At 45.6% G+C, this 27,127-nt stretch overlaps 1 protein-coding gene across 5 annotated transcripts in view; it reads left to right on the top strand.

The window, feature by feature from the left end:
* The window catches only part of fam20b (FAM20B glycosaminoglycan xylosylkinase), a 291,737-nt gene that overhangs the window by 75,230 nt on the left and 189,380 nt on the right, over positions 1–27,127 (top strand). For all 5 annotated transcript variants that reach the window (XM_072511691.1, XM_072511686.1, XM_072511690.1 and 2 more), the window contains one exon: positions 7,633–8,106. In XM_072511691.1, coding sequence (XP_072367792.1) covers positions 7,730–8,106 — 377 coding nt within the window. In that variant the 5' untranslated portion in view covers positions 7,633–7,729. The remainder of the gene's footprint in view (positions 1–7,632; positions 8,107–27,127) is intronic.

The following is a 27,127-nucleotide window of genomic DNA, read 5'->3' on the forward strand; positions in this document are numbered from 1 at the left end:
ACATAGTCTTGCTGCAGTAGAAGCACCTGAAAGTGGCAGACCAGGTTAGGTTAAGGAAGGGCTGGGTCAGTCAGGTCTTCCATTCGGGGCTTGATTCTAAGACGAGGGGGGTTGCGATCCTGATTAATAAAAGGGTACAATTTGAGGCGGAGGGCACAGTCGTGGATGGGGGTGGTAGGTTCGTTATGGTGAGGGGTAAGCTCGAAGGGGTGAGAGTCGTCCTGGTCAGTATGTATGCCCCGAATTGGGACGATGTGGATTTTATTAGGAGGACACGGGCGGGGACTTTAATACAGTCCTGGACCCGAGCCTGGACCGGTCATGCTCAAGAACGAGCAGGTTGCCAGCAATGGCAATGGAACTGAGAGGGTTCATGGAGGAAATGGGGGGAGCAGATCCGTGGAGATTTAGCCAGCTGACGGCGAGGGAGTTCTCGTACTACTCCCACGTCCACAAGGTGTATTCCCGAATTGACTACTTTGTTGTGAGTAGGGACCTGCTGGCCGGAATGGTGGGGGAGAATACTCGTCAAGTGCCATATCGGACCATGCTCCGCACTGGGTTGACCTGCAGTTTTGTAAGGACAGCTTTCAGCGCCCACCATGGAGGCTGGAAGTTGGACTACTCGAGGACGAGGCGGTGTGTGAGCGGCTGAGGAAATGCATGCAGAATTACCTACAGGTGAACGATACTGGAGAAGTCTTGGCAGCGGTGCTATGGGAGGCACTGAAGGCAGTGGTGAGAGGGTAGCTGATTTCAATCCAGGCGTACAGGGACAGGACAGATAGGGCAGAGACGGACCGATTGATTAAGGAAATCCTACGGACGGACAGGAGTTGAGCAGAATCCCCGAGGCCAGAGTTACTCAGGAAACGACAGAGGCTGCAGGCCGAATTTGGGGTGCTGACTACAGGCAAGGCTGTAGAGCAGCTTAGAAAGGTAAAAGGTGCGATTTATGAGCATGGGGAGAAGGCCAGTAGAATGCTTGCGCAGCAACTAAGGAAGAGGGAAGCGGCTAGGGAAATAGGGAGGGTAATGGATGGGGAAGGTAATCTAGTGGGTGATCCAGCAGGGCTGAACAAGGTCTTTGGGGACTTTTATAGGAAGCTGTACACTTCGGAACCGACCGGGGCGGATGAGGCGATTCCTGAATGGACTGACCTTCCCAAGAGTGGGGAGGGGGTTGGTGGATGGACTGGGGGCCCTGGTCAGGACGAAGAGGTATTGGGGAGCCTGAAGATCGTGCAGTCGGGTAAAGTCCCAGGGCCGGATGGGTACCCGGTGGAGTTTTACAAAAGATTTGCCGGGCTAGTGGGGCCGGTGCTGGTCAGGGTCTTTAACGAGGCAAGAGACCGAGGGAGTTTACCCCCGACGATGTCGCAGGCCACCATCTCGTTCATTGTGAAACAGGATAAGGACCCGGAGGCCTGTGGGTCAATGTGATTCTGATGCCCCCAGAGAGTAGGGAGGTACCCCCGGAGAGTAGGGAGGTAGAGATAGTGGTAGCCATGGATGCTGAAAAGGCTTTTGGCCGGGTCGAGTAGGATTATCTGTGGGAGGTACTAGGACGGTTTGGGTTCGGGGCGGGGTTCATCGGCTGGGTTAGGCTATTGTATCAGGCCCCGGAAGCGAGTGTAAGGACGAACAGGACGACATCGGACTACTTTAGACTGCACCGTGGGACAAGACAGGGTTGCCCTCTCTCCCCACTGCTGTTTGCACTGGCCATAGAACCGCTGGCAATTGCACTGAGAGCTTCTAGGGGCTGGAAAGGGCTGGTCCAGGGGGGAGTGGAACATAGAGTCTCGTTATACGCAGATGATCTGCTGTTATACGTATCGGACCCAATGGTGGGGATGGATGGTATTATGGCAACCCTAAAGGAATTTGGCTAGTTCTTCGGATACAAACTGAGCATGGCTAAGAGCGAGTTGTTTGTAATTCAGGAGAGTAGGCTGAAGGGGTTGCCGTTCAGGCTAGTGGGGGAGAATTTCCGATATTTGGGGATTCGGGTGGCACGGGACTGGGGCAAGCTGCACAAGCTCAACCTGTCCCGACTGGTGGAGCGAGTGAGGGAGGAGTTCCGGAGGTGGGATGCGTTCCCGCTGTCATTGGCGGGGGGTGCAGACTGTTAAGATGACCATTCTCCCGCGGTTCTTGTTTGTTTTTCAGTGTCTCCCCCATCTTTATCCCGCGGTCCTTCTTTAAGAGGCTGAATAAAATTATTCTGGGATTTGTATGGGCTGGGAAGTCCCCGCGGGTGACGAGGGTGATGCTTGAAAGGAACAGGGAAGAAGGGGGGTTGGCGTTGCCAAACTTCAGCAACTATTACTGGGCGGCCAACATGGCGATGATAAAGAAATGGATGGTGGGTGCAGGGTCGGTTTGGGAGCGGGTGGAGGCTGCTTAGTGCAGGGGCACTAGCTTAGCAGCCCTGGTCACAGCGCCTCTGCCGCTTCCGCCGGCACGGCACTCCACCAGCCCGATAGTGGTGGCGGCTCTTCGGATCTGGGGCCAGTGGAGGAGGCATGTAGGGGAGGTAAGAGCATTGGTGCGGACCCCAATCTGCGGCAACCACCGATTTGCCCCGGGGAACATGGACGGGGGGTATCGACCGTGGAGGAGGGTGGGGATTGTGAAGATGGGGGATCTGTTCCTGCAAGGGAGCTTTCCGAGCATGAGGGGCGCTGGAGGAGAAGTTTGGGCTGGCGAGAGGGAACAACTTTAGATATTTACAGGTGCTGGATTTTGTACGCAGACTGGTGTCGTCCTTCCCACATCTCCTGCCGAAGGGGAGGCAGGACAAGGTAGTTTCTAGGGGAGAGGTGGGAGAGGGTAGAGTTTCAGATGTCTACAATGAACTGATGAGAGCTGAGGATACGCAGTCCGAGGACCTGAAGCTTAAGTGGGAGGAGCAGCTCGGGGGGGGGGGGGAGAGGGGGATAGAGGACGGTATCTGGGCGAAAGCCCTGAGCAGAGTAAACGCGACCGCAACATGCGCCAGGCTCAGCCTGATCCAGTTTAAGGTCGTGCACCGGGCCCACAAGATGGTGGCCCGGATGAGCAGATTCTTCAGGCCGGAGGACAAGTGTGCCAGATGCGCTGGGGGGCCGGCTAACCATGTACACATGTTCTGGTCGTGCCCTAAACTCAGGGGGTATTGGCAGGGATTCGCAGATGTCATGTCCCGGGTATTGAAAACTGGGGTGGTAATGAGTCCTGAGGTGGCAATCTTTGGGGTTTCGGAAGACCTGGGAGTCCAGGAAGAGAGAGAGGCCGACGTTCTGGCCTTTGCTTCCCTGGTAGCCCGGCGACGAATGCTGTTAGCATTGAGGGACTCAAAGCCCCCCGAGGGCTGAGGTATGGCTGTCAGACATGGCGAGCTTTCTTGGCCTCGAGAAAGTCAGGTTCGCCTTGAGAGGTTCGCTACTAGGGTTCGCCTGAAGGTGGCAGCCATTCATTGACTTCTTCGCAGAGGAGTAAGCGTCAGCGGGGGAAGGGGGCTAGGGTAGTGTAGAGTAGAGTAGGGGGATATTGAGGCAGGTCCGTGCGTGAACAGAGCCGTGGTTTGCACTATGTTTAATTTGTGTCTTGACTTCTCTTTTTGTACTGTACAATGTCACTTTTTCTATATGCCTAAAATACCTCAATAAAATTGTTAAAAAAACAAAAAAAAAACAATCATGATTACTAGAGAGAAAATACTGAGACAATTAGCGGGACCAAAGCCTGACAAGCCCCTGATTCTGATGGCCTACATCCTTGGCTTTCAAAAGAACTGGCTGAACAGATAGTGGATGCACATTTTAGATTCTGGACAGGTCCCACCAGATTGGAAACCACAAATATAATCTCTTTCAAGAAAGGAGGGAGATAGAAAGCAGGAAACTGCAGGCTAATTAACCTAAAGCTGTCATTGGGAAAATGCTAGAATCCACTATTAAGAAGGTAGTAGTCGGACATTTAGAAAGTCATAATGTATTTAGACAGAACAACATAGTTTTGGAAAAGGGAATTAATGTTTGACAAATTAATTAGAGTTCTTTGAGGATGTAATGTGCAGAGTGGATAAAGTATGTAGTGTACTTGGATTTCCAAAAGACATTTGAAGAGGTACCACATGTGATGATATGCATAAAGCAATTCTGTACATAATGTTACACACGGCCTCCTACCACGAGGTGGCAATGTAAACCCGCCACGTGACCCTGTGGCTGGGGAGGTTGGGATTAGGTCGTATTGGAGTATAGACGTATTTTTGTATTTTACAGTAGTTCTACAAAGTTAATTTGTGGTAGTAGTTCATTTTATTTATCCTAGTTATCTTTATCACGCCGTTGTTTCATAATAAATTATTTAAACTTTGTTCTGTAGTTCATCATTCACTTTGGCCAGTCAACATAACATGACACCACATAGAAGGTATGTGGTAGAAGGTACTTTCTCCTTGGTTCAATTGCTCTGTTTTATTACCTTTGCTCTCGAGTCGCCGGGTATCTTTATGATACCGCCACGAGGTTCAAGTCCGAGTAATGATCAATAACCCAGTACACCGATTAGTAACATTCAAATCAAAGCACATTTGTTATACACAGTAATCGCTACTCATGCACAAATTCTACGTCTAAGCTACTTCTATAACTAACAGGCCTGTACTTAACTTCGGACTGGCCTACCAGGTCAGGGGAACAAATGGCCTTTCGTTCGGGTTCTGAGTCTGCGGGATTCGAAGTCGGTATGGATTGGTAGCTAGGAGCGCCTATCTCGTAGCGAGCGTTGAATTAAGACTTACTTTGTCGGGAGTCACTGCACCGGTCACGGTCAATGTTGGTTTGTGTTGTTGGGTGACCCGGACAGGACGCAGAGGTGAAGAGGGCTGAAGAGAGAGCTGAAGAGAGCGATTTGAACTTGGGGCTCAACTCTTATAGTCCCCAGGGGCTTCCCGCCTTTCGGGGCGGACCCTGTACCTGGCCCCAAGTGATTGGACTTTGTCCCAATCGCTTGGTTCGATTTTCTCCAATACTGGAGCGGTTTCCTGATCGATGGGCGGTCTTGAGGTGCTCGTTCACCTCCTTTGTGTTGGCTCCTGCCATTTTAAATCGGGAGTTGGCCAATTTAGGTGGCTACAGTGCACAAGATAAGAGCTCATGGCTTTGGGGTGATCTATGAGCATGGATAGACGATTGACTAACCAAAGGGTCATTTCTAAGTTGGCAAGGTGTAACGAGTAGGGTGCCACAGCGATCAGTGTTGGGCCTCATCTGTTTATGATACGATTAATTACTTGGATACATTGAATTGTATCTAAATTTGCTGATATACAAAGATAGGGAGGGAAGCAAGTTGCGAGGAGTGAAAGATCCTGGATAGGTTAAGTGAGTGGGCAAAGATTTGGCAGATCAAACATAATTGTGGAAAAATGTGAGGTTGCCTACTTTGAAAGGAAGAACAGAAATACAGAATATTATTTAAATAGCTAGGGACCTTATCAAACCCATTGTGCGGTTCAGAGTACTGTACACTGTAAGTAACAATCAAGCTTTTGAGAGAATTCAGACAAGATAATAATTGGCAGAATACTTGACTCTGCCTGAATGTATTCTAGCATTTTCCCAATGACAGTTATTAGGCTAATTGGCCTGTAGTTTCCTGCTTTCTGTCTCCTTCCTTTCTTGAATAGAAGTGTTATACATGCAATCTCCAATTTGCTGGGGCCTGCCCAGAATCTAAAGAGTACATCCACTGTCTCTTCAGCCACCCCTTTTGAGACCCGATGATGCAGGCCATCATTGTTAGCCTTTTGTCTCATTAATTGTTTCAATACTTTAGCTCGACAGAGGGATCTGGGTGTTCTCATATATGAATCACAAAGCATTCGCATGTAGTTCAGCAAGTAGTTCGGTAGGCAAATGACATGTTGGCCTTTATTGTAAAGGGACTGGAGTATAAAAGTAGGGAAATCCTGTTACAATTGTATGGTTGGTGAGACTGTACCTAGAGTGCTCTATACGGTTTTGGTCTCCTTACTAGACTGTACCTAGAGTGCTCTGCACAGTTTTGGTCTCCTTACTTAAGGAAGGATGAAATTGCATTGGAAGCAGTTCAGAGGAAGTTCACTGGGTTGGGTTGAAGGTGTTCTCTTGAAAGGTTGAGCAGTTTGGACTTATAGTCATTGGAGTTTAGAAGCCTGAGAGGTGATCTTAATGAGACATATAAGATTCTGAGGGACCTTGATTTGACAGGGTAAATGCTGAGAGGATGTTTCCCTTGTGGGGGAATTTGGAACTGGAAGCATGGTTTAAAAATAAGGAGTCTCCCATTTAAACTGGAATGAGGTGAAATTTATCTTCTGAATCATTAGACTTTGAATGTTATCCCCAGAGAGCAGAGGAGGCTGGGTCATTGAATATATTCAAGGCTGATTTAGACAGATTTTTAATTGGCAAGGGAGTTAAGGGGGTGTGATGCAGGCAAGGAAGTACATTTTAGGCTACAATCAGATTAGCCATAATCTTATTGAATGGCAGAGCAGGCTTGATGTTGGAATGGCCTTCTCCGCTCCAATTTCTCATCATCTTGACCATAAAATTAGACATCGGCCATTTATAAGCAAAATCAGACAGAAATGGGAGTAGAAATTTGGAAGACTCTCAAAATGTGGAAAGCTGTAGTTTAATTGGAGCTTTGGAGTTACCTTGTTAGATAACGACTATCAAAGGATTTGAAGCAAAACTGGTACTTGAGGCACAGATCATACATGATTTGAAGCAGTTCAGTGGATGCGCAGGCTTGAGCAGCTAACTGACTACTCCTGTATCTAATGTTCCTTTGTTCCGTGTATTGAGTTCACCGCCCTTTCCCTCAACAACAACTGCTGTGACAACTTTGTGCATGTCTATTGTCCCTCAATATCTTTGGGATTTATGCTAAAGGTGACGAGTTTGTGCTGACTGTGTCCCTGGTGTTGAGCATACAGGCTGACAGCTCCTTATCACAGAACACTATCTAACGTAAATGAGTTCAAATTTTGCATATCTCTTGTATATGAAGCTGTTAGAACCAGACTGAAGTTATATGTTTCATGGATATTTGATTAAAAGCTGAAACAAATAATTTTAACCTTATCAAACCCATTGTGCGGTTCAGAGTACTGTACACTGTAAGTAACAATCAAGCTTTTGAGAGAATTCAGACAAGATAATAATTGGCAGGACCCAGGGATCTTAGTTGTAATTCAGATCACTGAATCAGTTTTAATTGAAGATGAGTTACACTTCTATCTTTATTTACTTTGCTTTCTCAATCCAAAGCAACTAGTTATATTTGCCAGTAGGGGAAGTTGATCAAGATTCCACATAATTCTCTGCCTGCTGTTACTGTTGCCCATTGACTGATGAAACGTAATTTTGTTTTCCCATTTTCTTCCCCCTGGGCTGCATTGGAAATGTATTTATTGACTGGATGCAAATTTATTAAGCTTATTACATTCTATAGCACGTAAATTGGATTGATGGACAAATCAAACCTATTGCGGTCTGATCTAAACCAGCCATCCGACTACTTGTGTTAGTGGTGTGTTTTGAAACATTTTGAAAGTCTTTTATTAACAATATACTTCTCTCTTTCTTTCAGGACATCAATTATTGGAATGAAAGTAATAGCAAACTACCACGATATTTTGTACTGAGACTATTTGTGATATCAGTAACATCTTGAATCTGAGGCCACCATGAAGCTGAAGCAGCGAGTCGTTTTGCTAGCTATCCTCCTTGCTATTTTCATTTTTACAAAAGTGTTCCTGATTGACAACTCAGATTCCACTGCAGCAAACCGAGAGGATCAGCACTCTTTCCAGCATATGATGGATAAACTCAAGATTGAACTGAATCCAAATTTGGAGCACACACTGCAGTCACCTTGGGAGATAGCAGCACAGTGGGTTGTTCCTAGGGAGGTTTACCCAGAGGATACTCCCGAGCTTGGAGCCATTTTACATGCAATGGCCACCAAAAAGATAATTAAGGCTGACGTGGGCTACAAAGGTACCCAGCTAAAGGCGCTACTTGTTCTTGAAGGCGGACAAAAGGTTGTGTTCAAGCCCAAAAGGTAATGTTTAGCATGAACATAAATGCACTGAAATTGGAATAATGCAGAACATCCTGAACAAGATTTTCAAATAAACTAACAACTAGTGTCAAGACATAGGAATTTGCATTTTATGGTAGACTCTAGCTGAAAACTTGTAGAAGGGGCTTGCTATGTGAAGCTACCCAATAAAACACACAAGTATAATTTATAAAGCGCAGTACTTATACACACAGGTTTAACTTGAAAACATTTGAAACCCTAGTTCATTCTAGAATTGAAACTGGTATATCTTGGTAAATACAAGTCTACTCCCATTTGGTACATAACTATCTCTTGGGAATGTAACTCTGCTATTCAAGAAAGGAAGGAGAGAAAGCAGTGAATGATGGGTGAGTTAGCCTGAAAACAGTTGTCTGGAAAATTTTGGAATCTTGTTAACGAAATCTTAACAGTGCACTTAGAAAATCAGAGAATGCTTACTCAGATGATTTTATGGATGAGAAATCAGTTCAACATGTTTATTGGAATGTTTTGAGGATTTAACTTGTCGGGTAGATAAAGGGGAGCCAGTAGCTGTTGTATACTTGGATTTCCAACGGCATTTGATAAGGTGCTGAATGAAAAGATTAATCTGCAAGAAAAGGACTCATGGAGTTGGAAGCTGTGAAGAGGAAAAAATAAAAAGTTGATGCAGAAAGATCAACAGGTTAAACGATTGGGCAATAAGATGACAGAGTATAATGTGGGGAAGTGTGTTTATAGAAAAGCAGAATATCTTTTGAAAGACGTGAATCTTGCAAATGTTGATGTTCAGAGGAACTTTGGCTTATTCCTACAAGGAACACAAAGTTAGTTTGCATGGCATTATTGTCTTTATTGCAAGTGGATTGGAGTACATGAAGAAATAAGTTTTGATATAAGTGTACAAGGCTTTGGTAAGACCACATGTGGAGTACTGTGTGCAGTTTTGCTCTCCATATCTGAGTAAGAATGTACTTGCCTTGGAGGTGTTGGCTGGACGACTGGTTCATGATGCGGAGCGATGTCAACCACACCGGTTCAATTCCTGTACTGGCTGAGGTTATTCATGAAGACGCTATCTTCTCAGCCTTGCACCTCACCTGAGCTGATCCTCCTGTTAAATCACCATGAGTCAGCTCTCAAAGGGGAAAGTAGCCTATGGTCCCGTGGAACTGTGGTGACATTTACTTGTACAGTAAAGGTTTACTAGATTGGTTCCTGGGAGAAGAGGGATATCCTCTGACCAGAGGTGTACAAAGTTTGGCCAATATCCGCTGGAAGTTAAAAGAATTAGAGACGATCACACTGAAACCTAGATAAATTTTGAAGGGAATTGATAGGTTAGACGCTGAGAGTTTGTTTCCCATGGTTGGAGACTGTAGAACAATGGAGCATAAGGGGCCAACAATTTAGGGCTGCGACGAGGAGAGATTTCTTCATTCAAAAGGTTGTGAATACTCCATCGTTGAATATGTATAAGGCTGTGGTAGATAGATTTCTGGACTCGGTGAATCAGAGGAATTGGGGAGTTGAGCCTGAAGAATTTGTATGGTCTTCTCCTGCTTCTATTTGTTGTGGTCTTATGATCTTAATAGGATTACTTCAGAGTCTAATGACTAATCAGGGGAACTAAAGTATTGCGTCTTTTATTTGCTTATATAGGCTAACAATAGAAATATATTCAGCATTGTCTTCAAATGGTCAACCATTCAAAGATCATGTCCTTTGCTTGTTTTTTTCAACATGGCTTTCTGACTGGAATGTTCAGAATCATCAATTATTGATTTATGGTTACGCTTGAAACAGCTATACTTCAGTTCCATAAAATTTGGATTTGTGCTGTGCTTTTTAGACGTTATGAAAACTGAGTGGCCAGATGTTCCCTGGCATGTTTTTCCTTGTTTCCTGAGACTAATTTAACTTTCCTTAACCAGTGCAAACATTTTTGGGGGTATTCTTCATAATGATTCTGGCTAGAACCGGAGATGGAGATGTACTTTGGGGATGTGAAATCCATTGTATACTTGCACAGAGACCTAAAATATTGTCATTGTGAATGGACAAATAATAAACTCTCCAGTCCCGAATGCTTGGAACAAAGTCACTTCTGAATTAATTTTTTTCCCAAATTATAGAATGCCTAACTACAAATGTGCAAACGGTAAACATTAGATGTAAATATTTGCCTTACGCATAAGGCAGTGATGAAACATTGGACCATAACTTCCTAGCTCCGCAGGGTCACATTTGGGAGGTGCCTCAAAAATGCTCTGGGGTATCCCTCTAGCAAGTCCCCACATAAGGATTTATTTGATAATTGTCCAGAGCAGCTCACTTTCCCCTGTGCAATTGTGCTGGGCTAGGAACCATCTGACAAAATGATTTAAATTGCTAAATTCTGATGGTTCTACCAGTTTTACCCTTGTGTTGCTCTGAAAGAATTTGAACTCCTGGGACAACCCCCCCCCCACCCCCCCCCACCCCAAAACCTCCCTCTCACTTACCTTTTAAACTTACTTCTCTCTTTCACTGGTCCCTTTAAACTCACCTGCTTTAAGGCAGTTGGTGCTGTTAAAAAGGGAGCATAGCACTGTTGCTTCACCACGCCAGGGACCAGCTCGGGTCACTGTCTGTGCGGAGTCTGCACGTTCTCTCTGTGTCTGCTTGGGTTTCCTCCGGGTGCTCCGGTTTCCTCCTAGAAGTCTGAATTTTCCCATAGTGTACCCGAACAAGCATGATCCAAGTAAGGGTAGTGTGTATCTTGAACAGAAACCTTTTTGGATGGTATTCCCATACACCTGTTGCCCTTGTCCTTTTAAGTGGCTTTATCGAAGGCCTTCAGGAAGTCCATATTAACATCAATGGACATTCAATTTGCTATCACATTTTGATTTACAAGTCAGCTCAGAACAAAAGCAAATGCTGCTAATTCTCTTTTTATGTGATATTTCTCAGTAACTGCTAACAACTTCTCTTTTGCTTAAAAAGTCAGCAAACAGGTAGCACAGTGGTTAGCACTGCTGCCTCATAGCTCCAAGGACCCAGGTTCATTCGCCTCTGGTTACTGTCTGTGTGGAGATTGTACTTTCTCCCCATGTCTGCATGGGTTTCCTCTGGGTGCTCCAGTTTCCTCCCATAGTCCAAAGATGTACAGGTTAGGTGTGGGCCATGCTAAATTGTCCCTTAGTGTCCAAAAGGTTAGGTGTGGTTACTGGGTTATGGGGATAGGTGGGGACCTGGGCTTAAGTAAGGTGGTCTTTCCAAGGGCCGGTGCAGACTCGTTCGGCCAAATGGCCTCCTTCTGCACTGCAGGGATTACTATGAATAAAAAATATTTAAACTCATGGTTTCAGGTTGTGAAATGTTGGAGATTTGAGACTGTAATTTTACAGTCTTTTGCTTTATCTTTCTGTTTTTGACCCTCTCTTAATCTTATCTTTACCTATCTTTGTTTATCTTTCTGTGCCTTATTTGGCAATTGCCTGCTAATTCATTTTCTTTCTCTGTCTTTCCTCTTTTTATATCCCTTGGTTAAGAAACTTTCATCATGGTCTCAGATTCCTTGTTGTATTTGCTACCAGCAAGCGTTTCTAGCAACTTTGTGTTTAAAATATTTTGAGCTGACGTGTGTAGGAACACTAGGGCACGCCATGAGATGCCTCACTGCAGATATTTTGATTGAAACAGGACTGCTAACTCTGTCAAATTCTGAGCTCCGAATTAGCAGCATTTGCTTTTGTTCCGAGCTGACTTGTAAATCAAAATGTGATAGCAAATTGAATGTCCATTGATGTTAATATGGACTTCCTGAAGGCCTTCGATAAAGCACTTAAAAGGACAAGGGCAACAGGTGTATGGGAATACCATCCAAAAAGGTTTCCATTCAAGATTCACAGATGTGCAGGTTAGGTGGATTGGCCATGCTAAAATTGCCCTTAGTGTCCAAAAATGGTTAGGTGGGGTTACTGGGTTACAGGGATAGGGTGGAGGTGTGGGTTTAGGCAGGGTGCTCTTTCCAAGGGCTGGTGCAGACCCGCTGGACCAAATGGTCTCCTTCTGCACTGTAAATTCTATGATTCTTCACTGTTGCTGGGTCAGAATCCTGGAACTTGCTACTTAACAGCTCTCTGGATGTAGTGGATGGCAGTGTTTCAAGAAGGCAGTTCACCTTCTAAGGGACAGCCAGGGATAGATAATAAATGCTGGCACATCCAGCAATGCCCACATCTCGTGAATTAAGAAAAAAAAGTGCATGGAATTGGTAGGAGAATTGATTAAGATTTATGTTCTCAAATAATCTTTATTAGTGTCACAAGTAGGCTTACATTAACACTACAATGAAGTTACTGTGAAAATCTTCTGGTTGCCACATACCGGCGTCTGTTCGGGGTACACTGAGGGAGAATTCAATGTCCAATTCACCTCAGCATGTCTTTCGGGACTTGTGGGAGGAAACTGTTGCACCTGGAAGAAACCCACGCAGACACAGGGAGAACGTGCAGACTCCGGCCAGACAGTGCCCCAAGCCGGGAAGCAATAGTGCTAACTGCTGTGCTACCGTGCCACCCATGGCAGGATGTGACCAAGGATATCCTCCAAGGATCTGTAGCGGGGAAGGGGGAAGGGGGGGGGGGGGGGCGGCGGGTGGACACATGCGGATCATCTTTTCAATAGGCTTACAAACTACTCAGATGAAAGAATAGAGAGCTGTGATGCTGACAAGCTCAAATTAGATGGCACAGTAAATTGCGTGGATAGTTGCAATGCATTAGAAAGGGACGTAGATAATAAATAGGCAAAACTAGCAGGTGGAGCTCGATGCTACCAACTTTGGGCATCCACTTTGGTATTAAGAGAAAGATGGATCATAGTATTTTCTAATTGGTGAGAAAATGTAGATGAGCGAAAAAGTTCATTACAGAAGTCATTAAAAGCTAGTGAACAGGCATGAGCAATAATTAAACTAAAGGTTACTGCAAATTGGCTTTTGTCTGAAGGGGGCTAGAATACAAAGAGGTGGAAGTTATGTTACAGCTATGTAAAGCTCTGGTTAAGCTCCATTTGGAATACTGCGTTCAGGACACCACACCTCAAGAAGGCTGTCTTGGTCTTGGAGAGTGCATAGCACAAGTTTGCCAAAATTATACTGCAACTAAATGGCTTAAATTGTGGGGACACATTTCATAGCCTAAAACAGTCCCATGTTCCCTGGAGTATAGAAGTTCAAGAGTGAGGATGATTAAATGAGTTGATAGGATAGATCAAGGGAAACTGTTTCCCACAGTGGGTTGCTGCACAGCTCCAGGGTCACGATTCCCGGCTTGGGTCACTGTGTGGAGTCTGCACGTTCTCCGTGTTGTCTGCGTGGGTTTTCTCCTGGTGCTCCGGTTTCCTCCCACAAGTCCCGAAAGACGTGCTGTTAGGTAATTTAGACATTCTGAATTCTCCCTCTGTGTACCTGAACAGGCGCCGGAATGTGGCGACTAGGGGCTTTTCACAGTAACTTCATTGCAGTGTTAATGTAAGCCTACTTGTGACAATAAAGAGTATTATTATTATTATTATTGAATCCAAAACAAAGGGACATAACTGTAAACTTAGAGTTTGGCTATTCAGGGGTGAAGCCAAGGAAGCACTCCTGAACACTTGAATTCTTGTAGGAACCAAAAGCTATTAAAAAAGAAATTTGAACTTCCTGTATACTTTGAGGCGCAGAGAGGAACAGTATATTTTTATATTTAATCACACATTGCAGTCTCCATGTAATTACAGTCCTCACAGCAAACAGTTCATCATTACTCCCAGCTGCCAATGGGTTCCAATATACTTGTTTCACCGAGTAGTAACTTTGACTAATATTCCAGGTGCTTTCCTCAGTTTTCGGAGAGTTTCTAAAATCCAACACCAGCAGCAGTAAAGTCTGTCCTGATGATTTTTCTTTCCCGTGACCATGCGAGGACAAATCTCCCAGAATCCTTAGATGGCTGCAGGAGAGGGCTCTCAGGCTTGACACTGTCTTCCTCCCGCATCAGATTGTGGTAGCTTGCAAAGACGAGCAGCTTTTTCTCACGCATAATATATATAAAATCCAAAATAAAAATTGCTGGAAAAACTCAGGCTGGCAGAATTTGTGGAGAGAGAAACAGATATAACATTTCAAGCCCTGAGGACGCCTCTTCTATTTTGCTTTAATTGATTTGTAGGGAAGCCTATAACTTGATTTCAAAATGATTCTCTTTGTTCTCTTTCTCTCAGAAATGTGAACGGCATTAAACTTTCATCCAGGTAGAAATGTTGATTCCACTGATCCCAACTCCCTTTCATCCTAGAAGTAAATGGGCAGTTTGGGAACAATTGCTTACAACCCAGTACCAACAACACCTTTCTGGGACTTTTTGGTGACTCAGAGCCTACTCATTGTAAGAGACGTCAATACTGTGCTCCTTCGTCTCAGTAAAACAATCTGAGCCTTCACTTGATCTCTTAAGATCAGACCACCTAGGCTTACTGCCAGGCAGACAGTATCAGAAAACAGTACAGTAAACATTTTAACAGTTAACTTATTGCATGCAGTACAAATTACAATCTTTTCTTTTTCATCACATTTAACCATTTAACACCTTGTATTGGCAACTTCATCAAACCTACTCCCTAACTGATTTCACGTGATGGTTAGGATTTAAAATCCAGTTTAGGTGAGTTTTGAACAGTCCCAAACCTCTTCAAATGAGAATTTATTTTACTATAGGTTGTTTCAATTTCTTTAAATTTACGCAGATGATTTTTGTTTTATTTTGTGTAATCTGCATGGAGTTTCTGTGTTCTTTGTGCAAGGACTTGGTGGTGGTTTTGAATCCCTCCTATTGCTTTTAAAACTTGTATTGAAATGTACACAATCTGTGCCCTGATTTGTCTGGGCTGGTTAACTTTGTCCAAAGCAGCATTGCTGTTTTCTTGTAAACTATCCGGCTTTTGCAATTGCCTCTTTAAAGTCTCACACTAAATCATTATCAAGGTTTTCACTTTTTAAACCGGACCCTGAACCCGAGGCACACTGTAACCAATCACTGTTTGTCGATGTACCATTTGTCAATGTACTCTGTTGATTATTCTTTTTGTCTACTATTTACATACTATGTACGTTCCCTTGGCCGCAGAAAAATGCTTTTCACTGTACTTTGGTACATGCGACAATATATCGAATCAATCAATAAATCAAACCACTTTGTCCAGGCTTCAACTCCTGAAATCCATTTTCTTCTAGTTTTTTAATGTTTTAGTCTGTGAAGTCTCAACCACCCTTACACCCAAATTCTCCAGCATTCCAATTGAATTCACATCCTGTATAATTCAGGATCAGTTTTATCTTTAATTTTATTTCCATGATTTAATTCATAGAATCCCTACAGTGCAGAAGGAGGCTATTTGGTGCATCGACCCTCCGAAAGAACACTCTACCTATGCCTGTTCTATACCATAACCCCATACATTGATCTTGACCAATCCACCTAATCTGCACAGCTTTGGACTGGGAGGAAAGGGAGCTCCCAGAGGAAACCCTCGCATGATGGCACAATAGTTAGCACTGTTGCCTCACAGCGCCAGGGATCCAGGTTCAATTCTAGCCTTGGGTGACTGTGTGGAGTTTGCACATTCTCCCCATGTCTATGTGGATTTCCTCAGGGTGCTTCGGATTCCTCTGTTGCTATCTTTATTTGGTTCGAAGTATGGCGGTCAATATGGTGGCCTTCCTTAATCCTAATTACGTTTGCTTTAGAGTCGCCAGGTATCTCTCGGTACCGCCACGAGGTTCAAACCCGAATACTGATCAAAGAGCCAATACACCAGTTAGTTAGTTCAAAGTCAATACTATTTATTTACACACACAGTAATATCTACTCATGCACAAAGTACTACAAACTAAACTATCTCTAACGCTAATGCCTATACTTAGCTTCGGGTGCCCACTTAGTCAGAGGAACAATGGCCGTTGTTCAGATCTGAGGTTGTTGGGATCGAAGTGGTACAGGAGAACAGCTAAGGTCGTCTGTCTGGCAGCGAGTGTTGACCTTGGACTTACTTCTGGTGCAGCTGGTGGATGGGTCTCTCTGCTTTGAGAGCCAAATCCAAGAGAGCGATGCTCTCTCGGGGCCTTCTTCTTATACCTGAAAGGGGCTTCTCACGCTTTTGGGCGGGCCTTGAACTTGGCCCCAATAAATTGGGCCGTATCTTGATCACTCGTATTGATCTTGACCAATAAAGGGGTGGGTGCCCTGATGGCTGGGCGTGTCCTAGGTGGCCGTTGGCCTTTCTTTGTTTATGCTTTCGGTTTGGGGAACTGGCGCCGCGAGGTCTGGAGCTTGATCAGTTGCTTGAGTGTCTTTCCTTTGTTCCCGGAGATGGGCCATCAATATGCTAATAGACCTACAGTTTAAGTCCCGTCTGGGAGCTGCGGTTCCAATATGCATACAAGCTCTGTGCCTGCTTGCTTTCTTAGCATTGTCCATAGTTCCCAACAGTCTTTGCAAACATCCATTTTGTATTTTGGAAGTGGCCATCCCAGATGGCTACACCTCCCACAGTTCAAATTTGTGCAGGTTAGGTGGATTGGCCATGCTAAATTGTCCCTTAGTGTCCAGGAATGTACAGGTTAGGTTACGGGGATAGATCCGGGATGCTGGCATTGGACTAGGGTTAGTGTGCTCTTTCAGACATTCAGTACAGACTCAATGGGCTGAATGGCCTCCTTCTGCACTGGAGGGATTCTATGACCTGGGGAGAATGTGCAAACTCCACACAGACATGTCACGCAACGCCAGAATTGAACCCGTGTCCCTGGCGCTGTGAGGCAGCAGTGCAAACCACTGTACCACCATACCGCCTTCAGCGTTATTTTCCTTGAATCGCAGATTTAACTGTAGTTCATTTTTCTGTCAATAAAATTTGCTTCAGCTGCATTAAAAACGTGGTCAAGTTTATGTTGATGCGCATCCAAAACAATTTGATATTCCATTTTAGTCAGTTCATAAATTCTTTTAGTAGCTCGTTGCTTTTCATCTTTTCACTCTTTTATCAAGTCCGTTCTCCTTTTAACTTTGAAGTATTCTTCCCTGCAGCTAAATGGCATTAGTATTGAATGCAGCTGTGCTACTCATAAAAGCATTTATTTCCATTATTTATTGTGAGGCATTTCATACTTAACAGCCATTATTGCAGCTTCTCTTATTTGAGAATCGTTATTGTCTTCCACGTGGAAGCTTATTATTCCTGAAGGGGCACTTTTTAAATTATTCCATTAACATCACTTCTTTAAGATTTTCAAAGTCATGCTCAACCTTTACAGTCCTATCGAATACCATCTCCTTTGTTTCTCAAATTCCTCTGAAGTCTTACTGGTTTTCTTTAAATTTCAAATTTTTTGTCTATAAGCTTCTGCAATCAGCATTGAGAATTGCAGTTTTCATTACATCATAGTCACCATGCAGCATCCCTGAAAGAGATCAGCGCATTTCTAAAGCCTTCCCTATGAACATACATTTTAAAAATATTGTTTGGCTACCCAATTATTTTTTTTCTAATTAAGAGGCAGTTTAGCGTGGCCAATCCACCTAGCCTGCACATCTTTTGGGTTGTGAGGGTGAGACCCACGCAAACACGAGGAGAATATGCAAACTCCACACGGACAGTGACCTGGGGTCGGGATCGCACCTGGGACTTCAGCGCCGTGAGGCAGAGGTGCTAACCACTGCACCACCGTGCCCCCCCCCCCCCCCCAATGAACAGACACGATAGTAAAATAGTCCAATTTTCTTTTGGCCATTGCAGTTTCATTCATTGGAATTTTACAACCTCACAGAATTTGGGCACTTATTTGCTAAATCAATTCCAGAGGTGATATCTGATTCACCTTCCAGGTTTTACTGCCAACCCTTATTCACACAATTGGAAGTTTTCCTCTGTTTTGTTCAAATTATCTTTCTCGTCTTTCGAATTCAAGTTTTTGCATTGTTCTCTTTCCAATTTGAGTTTTTATATTTCCATTTCCTTTTCAAATTCAATTTGTTTTATTTATAATTGAATACCAGCAAACTCAACTTGACCATTATCGGTATCACCTTTGGGTTCAAGTGCCTAGGTAATACTTTTAACAATACTGTCTTTTTAACCACTACCTTCAAGTCGACTCCTAATTCCTCTGCTGCAGCCTTCTAATTAACCTGTTATCTATTGCAAGGCATCAACAAAAAGGTTATTTCTCTCCAGAGACATCTGAGCATTGAATGTAGCCATGTTTGACTTGACACTAAATGTGAAATCTTGTTTGTTTAAATTTTGGAAAATTCCAGCGTACCTGCTTTACAGCCTTTGAATTTGGATCCCGCAAGAGCCCCCAATCCCCACGTTTAAAAAGTGAAATGATTTTTTTTCAGCAACCAACGGAGAGAATCGTACAAGGTTTCACATTTTCACACATTTACTGAACAAAGAAAAATTAACTGGGATTAAACTATATTTAACAGGGCAACAAATGCACCAAGCTAAAGAAAACGGTCAACACTATGAACTAACTAATGCAGTCAAAATACTTTACAACCCATGTTTACACGATGGTCTAAGTAAATATATAGCCTTGAAGATTCAGTTCTAAAATCCATTTGTCTTTTTAGCAGGTTCTCTTCTCCCTAAACTGCCAAATCAAGTCTTACAATGTCCTTTTGAAAATCACTCACTCAGTCTTCTGTGTCGAAACTCTACACAAGCCCACCCCCATATAGAATCTGGATCCATAAGCCACCCTGCATCTTTTCAATATTTGCAGCTCAATAACAAAATAACAAATTAGGTCTGCCTAAGCCCCCTGTTGCCTCTCTGGAAAACGTCCTACGAATCTATGGGGTCTTAATTGCCCAAATAAAGGAGGATACCATTTTATTGACCCTACCAAAGACAACAAATCAGTTGCCGTCAGCAGTCTGCCCCTCTCCCCCACCCCACCTTCCAGCAATACTCACCCCAATAAACAAACAGCCAAAAGGAGAACAAAGACCCCTATCCTCTCCAACCCCCCCACCCTGCACCCAACATCAAACAAAAGGACAAAAATCCTAAGCTTATTACCTAAAAGAAAAACTCTAAAGTAATGAGCTGCAGATACCCCCATTCCTCCACTCCTGTTAAGTAACTAGCAGGGGGACCCCCCGTTCAGAGTAAAACCAGAAAAATAATAATCATACCGGCAATCAGCCAGCGTCCACTTCCAACTTTAATACAAAAATGATAGAGAGAAAAACAAAAACTCATCCCACAAACAATCCCAAAGTACAAATTGCAAACTCCCAACTTGCCCCCCAAAACTCCCTAGCAAATCCCCATAATCATATGCCCTCACCCACAATACAGAAATCCCACAATAAATACAGATGCAAATGCACCTAACAATTAACAATTAGTTTGTCCCCAGTCTATGCTTCTTTACAAACTCATTGCATCCCCAAGCACATCAAAGTAATAGTCTCTCTCTTTAAAAGTCACTCGAAGACGAGCTAAGTATACCACACCGTATCGCACATTACTTATGTACAACGCGGCCTTGACCTTGTTAAACGCCGTGCGCTTCGAGCCAGTTCTGCTCCCACATCTTGATATATTCTGACGGCGTGGCTCTCCCATCTAAAGTCTTGATGGTCCTTCACACACCTCAGGACATGTTTATTGTCTGAACATGTGATGATCGCCGGGGTTGGTTCCCCAGATCGGGGCTTCTGCCTTAACAACAGAGGGGCTTGGCTCAATTCGGGAGGGGATGGCAACTCCCCCATACCATCTTCCCAAACATCTTGAACATGTAGTCCATGGATTTGGGCCGTCCTGGTCCTCCATTCGTAAATTTTGCCATCAGGAGCGGTTTTCCAGATCGTCTATCTTGGCCTTCAACGATTTATGCCCTTCTGCCAGCAGCACCATCTCCGCCTCAAGGGAAACAATCCAGTCGTTCTGGTCCGAGAATGCCACCTCCACCAATTTTATCACCTTCGCTGTGCGCCTTTACCTTCCGGTTGGGGCTAGAGCACCTCCCAGTGTATTATCTTTTTTTTAAAAATATTTTTATTAAGGCATTTGTATAAACATTAAACACAGGCTAACACAAGAGTAAGAACAAACAGAAATCTCATAATAACTACCCGAACGCCCCAACCTCCCTGCCGTTCCCCTACTCCAGTCCTGCCTTCCACATCTTAACCCCTTTATAACCCCCCCCCACTAATACCTCAATTTTCCTTGAAAAAGTCGATGAACGGCTTCCACCTCCAGGCAAACCCATCATCTGACCTTCTTGAGGCGATCTTAATTTTCAGTGGCTCTGGGTTCCTCCACTCCCAACAAAATCCGTCTCCGTGCTACCAGGGAGGCAAAGGCCAGAATGTCGTCCTCTCTCGCCCTCGGACTCCCGGGTCTTACGACACACCAAATATCGCTGCTTCTGGACTCGGGGCCACCTTCACCTTCCAGCACCTCGGACATTACGTCTGCGAACCCCTACCAGAATCCCTTCAGTTTCGGACATGCCAAAAACATGTGCACATGGTTCGCGGGCCTCCCTGCGCACTGCCCACCACCCCCTAAAAGAACCTGCTTATCCTGGCCACCGTCATATGCGCCCTCTGAACTACCTTAAACTGGATAAGGCGCACATCGAAGATGCATTCGCCCTCCTCAGAGCCTCCTCCCACAATCCAGCCTCCATTTCCCCACCCATCCCAGCTCCTCTTCCCATTTCCGCTTGACTTCTCTTATCGGGGCTCCCTCCAAGTCCATGAGCTCTTTGTAAATCTCGGTCACCTTGCCCTCCCCAACTCCCTCCTTCGACACCACCTTATCCTGTAGTCCCGGGAGCGGCAGATCGGGAAAGGATGGCATCTGCTTCCTCACATAGGCCAGTACCTGTAAGTATCGGACCCCTTTGCCACTGGGCAGCTCATGTTCCTCCTCCAGTTCCTCTAAGCTTGCAAAGCTGCCCCCCACACCCCCGGTGCAAATCTCTGATTACCACAAATTGGTGCCCACGCCGAGGCACCTTCCAACCTCAAACGCTGCTGCCGCCACTACCACAGGGCTCGTGGAGTACTAGGCCGGCGAAAATGGCAGAGGTGCCATTAGCAATGCCCCCAAACGTGTACACCTGCAAGGGGCTGCCTCCATCAGCCCCCATGCCGACCCCTCCCCCACTACGCACTTCCTTACCATAGCAATATTCGTTGCCCAATAATAATTCATTATGTTTGGCAAGGCCAGCTCGCACCAGCTCCAACCAGACATTCTTTACCTGTGGGGTTTTCCCCACCAACACAAACCCCGCGATCAAAGAATTAATTTTTCTAACAAATGATTTTGGGAAGCAGATCGGGAGTTCTGAAAAATAAATAGAAGCCTCGGCAGCACCGTCTTTTTCACTGTCTGCACCCGCCCCGCCAGTGATAGCGCCAGCACATCCTACCTCTTGAAACCCCCCTCCTTTGTTCCACCAATCGTGCCAGATTCAATTTGTGCAGTTGTTCCCATCCCCACGCCACCTGGATGTCCAAATACCTGAAGCCTGTCGCCATCCCCTTAAACGGCAGCACGCCCAACTTCCTCTCCTGCCCCCTGGCCTCGATTGGGAAGACCTCACTCTGCCCCATGTTTAGTTTATACCCGGAAAACCCGGCTAAACTCCTCTAAAATGCCCGTAATTCCCCCAATGCTTCAAGGAACAGGTCATCAACATATAGCGAGACCCTGTGCTCAACACCCCCCCCACCCCTCGCACATTCCCTCTCCAACTCCTTGATGCTCTCAGCGCCATTGTTAATGGCTCTATCGCCGAGGCAAAAAGTAACGGGGAGAGTGGGCACCCCTGCCTTGTCCCATGGTGCAGTCCGAAGTACCCCAAGCTCACCCGATTTGTCCGCACGCTCCCTACCGGCGCCCTATACAACAATCGGAGCTAGTCTACAAATCCCTGCCCGAACCCAAGCCATCCTAACACTTCCCATAAGTACTCCCCTTCCACCCTATCGAACACCTTCTCTGCATCCATTGCAACCGTCACCTCCTGTCCCTCTGGGGACATCGTTATCACGTTCAGTAATCTCCTGACGGTTGCCGACAGTTGTCTCCCCTTTACGAACCCCGTCTGATCTTCCTCTATCGCCCTTGGCACACAGTCCTCGCTTTGCGAGGCCGAGATCTTTGCCAACAATTTGGCCTCCACATTTAGCAATGATCTCGGGCAATAGGACCAACATTGCTCCTTATCCTTCTTTAATATTAAGGATGTGGACGACTGTGATAATGTAGAGGGGAGCTCCCCCTTATCCCTCGCCTTATATGCCCTTATCAACTGGGACCACAGATCCCCAATAAACTTCTTATAAAATTGTACAGGAAACCCATCTGGGCCTGGGGCTTTCCCTGCCTGCATCACTTCCTGCCTGCATCGCTCCCTGTCTGCATCGCCCCCATGCCGGGCATCACCTTCACCAGTCCAATGGGGGCCCCCCAGCCCCTCCACCAGATCCTCCTCCACCTTGGGAATTCTAACCCGTCCAGGAATCCCCGCATTCCCCCAGTACCACTCTTCCCCTCCTGTCCTTCACCCCTCGCTGCCACCTGCCTCCTAAGTTGGTGGGCCAGCATCCTACTCACCTTTTCTCCGTACTCATATACTCCCTCTCTTGCCCTCCGGACATGTCCCACTGCCTTCCCCATGGACACTAATCCAAACCCCTTCTGGAGCTTCTGCCTCTACTTCAGCAATCCCGCCTCCACGGCCTCCAAATCCCTCCTATCCACACGCAGAGTCTCAGCCACCAGCCTTGCCATCTCTACCCGCTCCAACTTTTCCCTATGCGCCAGGATCGATATTTACTCCCCATGACCACTGCCTTGAGTGCCTCCCACAGCACGGGGGCCAAAACCTCACTCGTATCATTCAGTTCCACGTACCCCCGGATGGCGGCCCTCACCCGCTCACACACATCCTCATCCACTAACAGCCCTACATCCAGCCTCCGCTACGGGTCCACTGGCAAGCCCATCCAGTGCGGCACATGGTCTTAAAACCACGAGTTTGAATACCCCAAGTCAACAATCCCCGCCAGCAGCACCTTGTCCATCACAAAATAATCAATCCGCAAGTACACCCTGTGCACATGGGAGACGTAGGAGAACTCATTCGCACTTGGCTTCCCAAACCTCCACAGATCCACCCCCCATACGCTCCATGAACCCCTTCAGCTCCTTTGCCACGGCTGACACCCTCCCCAACATCTGGCTCGACCACTCCAAGCTTGTTCAATGACCGTGTTAAAATTCCCTCCCATGATCAATCCGTGCGAGTCCAGATCCGGGGTCTTCCCCAGCACCCGTCTTATGAAATTCACATCATCTCAGTTTGGAGCATAGACATTCACCAAGACCAGTGGCATCCCCTCCAGCTTCCTGCTCACCATCACAAACCTCCCTCCTGAATCTGCCACATTATTTCCCACCTCAAACGCCACCCGTTTGTTTATAAGCACCAACACCACATGCGTCTTTGTATCTAATCCTGAATGAAAGACTTGCCCTACCCACCCTTTCCTTAGCCTAGTCCGGTTCCCAATCTTCAAGTGCGTTTCTTGCAAAAAGGCCACGTCCGCCTTCAAGCTCCTCAAGTGCACACAAGTAATTGGTGGCAAAGATCGGTATGATGTAGGACACCCAGAAGCGGCTAAAGAAGGTGGAGGATCTGGAGAAGCACATCAGGAGACTAAACTTAAGAATCGTGGGTATGCCCGAGGCCATTGAGGGAACAGAAGCTGGCTCATATGTAGCCAAGATGATGGCGGAGGGGGCCTTCGATCGGTCCCTGGAGGTCAATTGGGCTCACAGCAACCACGCCTTTGTCAGCAGCCCCCTCCCCTCAGCAAAACAACAATCCTATCCCCCTCTAGTACACTAACCACCTGATCACCCCCCACTACACTCCTGTTAACTAGCCTGCCCAGCTAGCCTGGCAGCCCCACCCATGGCACCAAACCTCCTATCCTCCCCTACTGATTTCACCCCCCCCCCCCCTCGCACACCTCCATAGCACAAACTAAATAAAATAAGAAAAAGGTTCACTCACCCTCCATGTTCCCCAAACATCCCACCACAGAACCCAACAAACCCTCTCAAAGAAGAGGTTCTCCCACAACCAACAAGAGGTAGTAAAAACGAAAAAGGCAGAAAAAAACATCTCTCTTCTCCCCCACGATTCAATGACCACCTTCTCCTGGCAGTCCATTGTCCCATAAAAACTCCATCGCCTCCTCTGGTGTCCCAAAATAATGTTTTTGGCCGCTGTGAGTCACCTAGAGGCGGACCGAGTACAGCATCCCAAACGTCACCCCCTTCTTAAAGCGGGCAGCCTTCACTCGATTACACCCGGCCCTCCTCTTCGCCAGTTCCGTGACCAGGTCCTGGTACACCCGGAGCTCATTACCTTCCCAGGTGCATCACCTCGTCTGTCTTGCCCACCGCAATATCTTCTCCTTGTCAAAGAATCGGTGGAGCCGCATCACCATCTCCCTTGGCTGCTCGTTCGCCCGTAGCTTCCTCATCAGGGCACTATGAGCCCGATTGACCTCCAGGGATCGATCGAAGGCCCCCTCCCCCATCATCTTGGCTACATATGAGCCAGCTTCTGTTCCCTCAATGGCCTCGGGCATACCCACAATTCTTAAGTTTAGTCTCCTGGTGCGCTTCTCCAGATCTTCCACCTTCTCCTTTAGCTGTTTCTGGGTCTCCTACATCATTCTGATCTTTGCAGCCAATGACTTACGTGCTGCTCCTCGTGCTCTCTTTCCCCCCCCCCCTCCCCCCCCCCCCCCCCCCCCCCCCCGGCACATTCTCCACTTTCCGAATAGCTTGGCCCTGGGACTCCAGTGTCTGTTCCATCCGATCGATTCCTGCTTTTAGTGGTTCCGCCACCTTTGCTAGGTCTTGCTGGGTTTCCATCCTCTGCCGGCTAAACTTCTCATTCAAGACGTCCGCCAGCTGCTCTATTAACCACTGGGCAGGCAAGGCTGACCCTTTACCCTCCGCCATCTTCACCTGTGGCGCACAAAGTATTTCTTGTTCCAAGAGCTCCCTTCTTCACCTGGTTTGCCAGCATCACGGCCATCCACAGAGAGGCCAAAGTCGCAGCAGGAGCAACCACCATTTTCTGCAACGAGTCTCGTGGGGCTTCTGAGTCCGCCGACGATTCTTTGCCTGACTACTACCTTGTATTATACGTGTTGTGTATTACTTTCTTGTGGGGACCTTATCCCATCGAGCAACTCAAATTTCCCCCCAAACATCACCCATAAACTGGGTGAAAAGGGACAAAAACAAAGTACTCTGGCGGGAGCCACCGTGACTGCTCACCACATATCCACCACTGGAAGTCCGGAAAGTATCAAATTTGTATGTGGTATTCCCAGGCCATGAGCCCAAGGAATATTCTCAGTTTAAATGAAATGAAATGAAAATCGCTTATTGTCACGAGTAGGCTTCAATGAAGTTACTATGAAAAGCCCCTAGTCGCCACATTTCGGCGCCTGTTCAGGGAGGCTGGTACGGGAATTGAACCGTGCTGCTGGCCTGCCTTGGTCTGCTTTAAAAGCCAGCGATTTAGCCCAGTGAGCTAAATCAGTTCAAAACTAAAATGTGACTCAGAGTATATCAAGAACAAGGCACATGTATGCATAGATGGAGAAATCAGTTTAAAATAACATATGCTTGTATAAAAGGCACTGATTAAAATGCTTAAAAATAGTACATAATTATGATCAGAGTGACAGGTTTGCATTGCTTTCGGATACACAGTACACTGAGATTCAGTTTTGTTAGAAACCAATCAATCTGTTCGCACCTGTCATCTCCAAACTTCGAACTCCAGGCCACCCAGGAGATGTTAATGTTGTGGTTTTCTTAGTGGTTATCATTGGGAAACTGAGTGGGTAAGTCTGGTGACACTAATTCTGCTTAGAATTCGCCCAAGTTTTATTTATAATTCCCTCAAATATTTTTTTATTAAAAGTTTAAGTACCTTGACAGATTTGACCTTTCATTTATATTAAATCTATGCTTCAATGCTCTGATGTTAGAGCAACACCAGTCCTGGAGTGACTAGCTCCAGTCGTCCAGGGCTTCCAAGTGGCTGCATTGCTCCTGATACTTGAATGCCTTGAATTGAAGGAGACCTAGTTTTATTGTTATCCTATAATATAACCTTAATTTGTGCTTATGTAATATGTATTTTGAGTATTTGCCTGAGGCCACAGCTTGTAATGTTTTCAGCTTTTGCCTTTACGCTACGAGCTGTTACAGTATAGTAAGTGCTCAGCCCAGATATTGATTCTGTTCCTTAAGCCTATTTACACATGATCCAGGATTAAGATTCCTGCATTCATATTTGTTCTAGGACTAGAAATGTTAAAAGAAAGGACAGCTGGGTTAGATTGACTTTTAACATCATCTTGAAATATCCAAATATATTCTGATCAATAATTAAATAAAAAGCAATGGGAACAACAGCTTTAAATTAATAAAGGAAAATTGGTGGCAAAATCAGAAAGGATATTGTGAAGTCAGCCTGGAATTTGGTTCTGTTGAAACCAGGTGAAATGCATGCTACATTTTTCTTTGCATGTGGCCTTTCTTTATAATGAATTGACATGTGCTGCAGATAGAGTAAAAGCCTGAAATTGTTAAAAGAAAAATAATGCAGATGCTGGAAATTTGAAGTAACAGAAAATGCTGAAAATACTCCGGTCCAGACAGCTTCTGCAGAGAGAGAGAAACAGTTAACATTTCAGATTGATGACCTGTTACCACAATATAATTTGGGAGTTCCAGATTGTTTGGAGACGTCAGATTTGTTTTCATCATTTGAAACTTCTATTAAACAGATTATCAGTTTATATTTTGGTGCAGTTTTACTACCACTGTTGCATTTTACAAAGCAGAT

This window comes from Scyliorhinus torazame, chromosome 7 (assembly GCF_047496885.1).
Source record: "Scyliorhinus torazame isolate Kashiwa2021f chromosome 7, sScyTor2.1, whole genome shotgun sequence".
Lineage (NCBI taxonomy): Eukaryota > Metazoa > Chordata > Chondrichthyes > Carcharhiniformes > Scyliorhinidae > Scyliorhinus > Scyliorhinus torazame.